Source organism: Eumetopias jubatus, unplaced genomic scaffold, assembly GCF_037043125.1.
Source record: "Eumetopias jubatus isolate StellerSeaLion01/CBP00866 unplaced genomic scaffold, mEumJub1_p1.0 scaffold_16, whole genome shotgun sequence".
Taxonomy (NCBI): domain Eukaryota; kingdom Metazoa; phylum Chordata; class Mammalia; order Carnivora; family Otariidae; genus Eumetopias; species Eumetopias jubatus.
Genome location: NW_028274822.1, coordinates 67,254,417 through 67,257,542, shown reverse-complemented (window position 1 = coordinate 67,257,542; position 3,126 = coordinate 67,254,417). Strand labels below are relative to the sequence as shown.

Below are 3,126 nucleotides of genomic sequence, written 5' to 3'. Positions count from 1 at the left end.
CTGATGAGAAAATAATATAATAAGAAGAAGAACGCAGTGCATTTGAGGAAGTAGAAGCTCAGAGGGCACTTAGAACATGGCACAAGCTGAGACCATTGTTTTACACAGGCGAAAGGGCCAGTAATGACATGGGCCCACCTCTCTGGAGGACCCCTTGGGAAATGGATGTTCTCAGCCAAGTCTGGGATCACAGGACAGATAACCTGCCTGGCACCTCTCTGAGTATGAGGCATGTCCCCCCTAGGTTCTTATGTATGGGGTCCCTTTCTGCAGGGCACGTCCTGACCCACCACCCAGGGGCTCAGGGTGCTGCACAGTGGGTCAGGGCTGCAGACACCCACTGTTTCCTCTTCACCTGATAAGCCCGTTAGCAAGGCTACACCCCCCTGCCTCCAGGTTTTTCCATGGGTCTAGAGGTTTCCATGGAGTTATCAGGCAGGAGGAATCGAGGTTGACCTTGATCGCCCCACCAGGCGTGGCTTGATTGAAACCCAGCGGCAGGGGGGTTCCTTGGAGCAGGGGTCAGCAAGCTGCCGTGCATATCTGGCGCAGCCCTATGTTTCCGTAATAAAGTTAAATAGGAACACAGCCATGCCTACCCGTTTACGTATTGTCTGTGACCGCTGTCACGTTGTTATAAGGACAGAATTGAGCAGTTGGGACAAAGATCACATGGCTTGAAAATCCCAAATTATTTACTATATGGCCCTTTATAGAACATATTTACCAGCTGCTGCCACTCTCTTGCCCGGAAGAATCCATGCATTTCTTTCACCTGCATCAGTGGTGTTTAATCAAGGTAATTTTGCCACCTTGGGGACGTTTGGCAATGTCTGGAGACACATTTGGTTGTCATAATTAGGGGCAGGAAGAAGCAGCCATCTGTTGGATTAGAGGCCAGGGATGCTGCTCAACAGGACAGCCTCACCACACAGAACCGTGTTCGAATGTCAGTAGAACCGAGGTGGAGTACCTGCTCTCCACCTATCACTCGACACCCACTGTTCCCCCCCCAGAGGCTGGCTTAGCCTGTAACTCCTGCACAATACAGCCTCCTGTCCTCAACAGGAGTGTTCCCCGGGTGCAGGCCCTGCCCCCGTAGGACCCCCCGGAGCAGGGGCTTGGGTCAAGCAGACTGTGAGCAGCCAGTCTCCTGGGCCCTTTACCCTGTCGATTTTTGGGTGCAGCCCACTCCTTCTGACCTTTCACAGAACATCTGGGGCCTCCCCAGTACAATTCAGCACACCAGGCGCAACAAACTCAGCAAAGCAACTGCCCAGGACACAAGCAACTTTAATCCCCCAATCCGGCCTTCGGCGGGGGGGTTCTAAGCAAGACTGCCAGACAAGAAGAAGCTGAGCCAGGACTCTTCTCCTCGGCCCTGTGAAGCTCATGGCCCAGGCCCTCCTTGCCCACACCCGCCTCTCCCTGAGGATGCATGCTCGTCTGTCTTTAGCTCATGGTAAGTTTGTCCTGGGGTGCCTGGGACCGTGGAACAGCAGGCTCCTTTTCTTCCCTCCTCATCTCCCTCACCTTCTCCATGCCCTGGGCTCCCACAGCACAGTAATACATAGCCTCATCCTCAGGCTGCAGCTCAGCGATGCTCAAATACCCCGTGTTCTTGGCCACATCCTTGGAACCGGAGAAGCGAGGCGGGATCTTGGAGCCCTGGTTGTTGTCTGAGTGGGAGAAATATCTCAGCACGAATCTGGGCGGGTGGCCGGGCCTCTGCTGGTACCAGTAGATGTTATAAATGCTGACATCATGGTCTCGGCTCAAGGTGCAAGGCAGGTGGATTGTGGTTCCGAGGGATGAGGACATGGATGGCGGCTGGTTCAGCACTGGCTGAGAGCCACAGCCTGGGGACACAGAAGCACATGGGTATTTGGAGCAGAGGAGGGCAGGGGATGGGGCCGGGGGTGGTGAGCTCTGGGGTGTTCTCACCTATGCAGTGGGCGAGGAGTGCGAGCAGGACAGGAGTCCAGGACATGGTGTAGATGTGCAGGGCTCTGTCTCCTTTGTGCTGCCACAGCTCCTGGGGCCCTCTCAGGGCTGGGCCAGCACCCTCCTGTGCCCTCCCAGGGGTGGAGCCATTGCATGCCTGCTTCCTGGCCACCACCATCCCGAACTTTCTAGAGTTTGCAGCGTCGGTTGGGGAACGGTCCCATGGCTGCCTCTGTGGCTCTTGCCTTGGCCCCATGGAAGCGTTCGCAGAGGAAGCACCTGCTGGAAACTCACGGGCCAGTGCCCAGGAGGCCAGTCTGCAAGGTTGGGTCCCTGAGGTAGAGTAACCTCAACATCCTCCTGAGCTAGCTGAACCCCACAGTAATATGGTTCTTGTTCAAATTTACATGCCTGGTGAACCAGTAGAGAGAACACAACCTCAGGGTGGTGAAAACACCTGCTTTGTGCAGCAGAAAATGCTGGGGCCCTGGGGTGAGTGGGATACTCTGTCCCCTTCCATGCTCCTGCTGCTCCCTCCCTCCAAACCCAGCCCCCTTTCCTCCTAGAAAGAAGTAGCCGTGACTCACAGCTTCCAAGAAAGAAGCACCAGGAGGGACTTTGGGCAGGGGGCGGGGGGCAGGTGTGGCCCAGGGCAGATGGAGGCAGACGTAGTTCCCCCATCGGGTCCTGCAGGGCCCTGGCCCCAGCTTCCTGACCTCTCTCCTCTTCACAAGAGTCTGCCCAGGGAGCGGGTATGGCAGCGTCCCACTGGTCCTCAGCCCACTCCTTGGCCAGTCCCTGCACCTGCAGAGGTTCTGTATGTCCCATCCCTGCCCCACCTGCGTTTGACCCCATCACCAAGCACGTCCAGAAGGCCTGAGGCCTACTCTCTGCTCCGTGCTGCCCACAAAGCCCTGCAGGTTGTGCAGCCAGAGGCTGTCAGGATGCTCAGATGAAGACTGATGTCCTTACGTTAATCAGGGTTCTCCAGAGAAACAGAATATATATATATATATGGAGACTGAGAAGCCCCACGATCTGCCAGACGTCTGCAAAATCGTGCACCCAGCAATCCACAACCTGCCATCTTGCAGACCTGGGAAAGACAGTGGTGTAACTCAGTCTGAGTCCAAAGGCCTGAGAACCAGGGGAGCCGGTGGTGTAAAGCCCGGTCCAAGGGCA

At 56.1% G+C, this 3,126-nt stretch overlaps 1 protein-coding gene across 1 annotated transcript; it reads right to left on the bottom strand.

Annotated features, from left to right (window-relative positions):
- Positions 1–1,273: 1,273 nt before the first annotated feature.
- Positions 1,274–2,272, bottom strand: LOC114202348 (immunoglobulin iota chain-like). The gene is made up of 2 exons (XM_028095513.2): positions 1,945–2,272; positions 1,274–1,859 (listed from the first exon to the last, which is right to left on the bottom strand). The coding sequence occupies exons 1-2, from the start codon at positions 2,198–2,200 to the stop codon at positions 1,453–1,455; spliced, it is 663 nt and encodes a 220-aa protein (XP_027951314.1). The 5' UTR covers positions 2,201–2,272; the 3' UTR covers positions 1,274–1,452.
- Between the last annotated feature and the right edge of the window lie 854 nt (positions 2,273–3,126).

Excerpts from the sequence above, each read along its gene's own strand:
- LOC114202348 (XM_028095513.2), bottom strand. The coding sequence starts at position 2,200 with ATGGGGCCAAGGCAAGAGCCACAGAGGCAGCCATGGGACCGTTCCCCA. Across the intron at positions 1,860-1,944 it reads ACTCCTCGCCCACTGCATAG|GCTGTGGCTCTCAGCCAGTG; the intron begins GTGAGAACACCC and ends CTGTGTCCCCAG.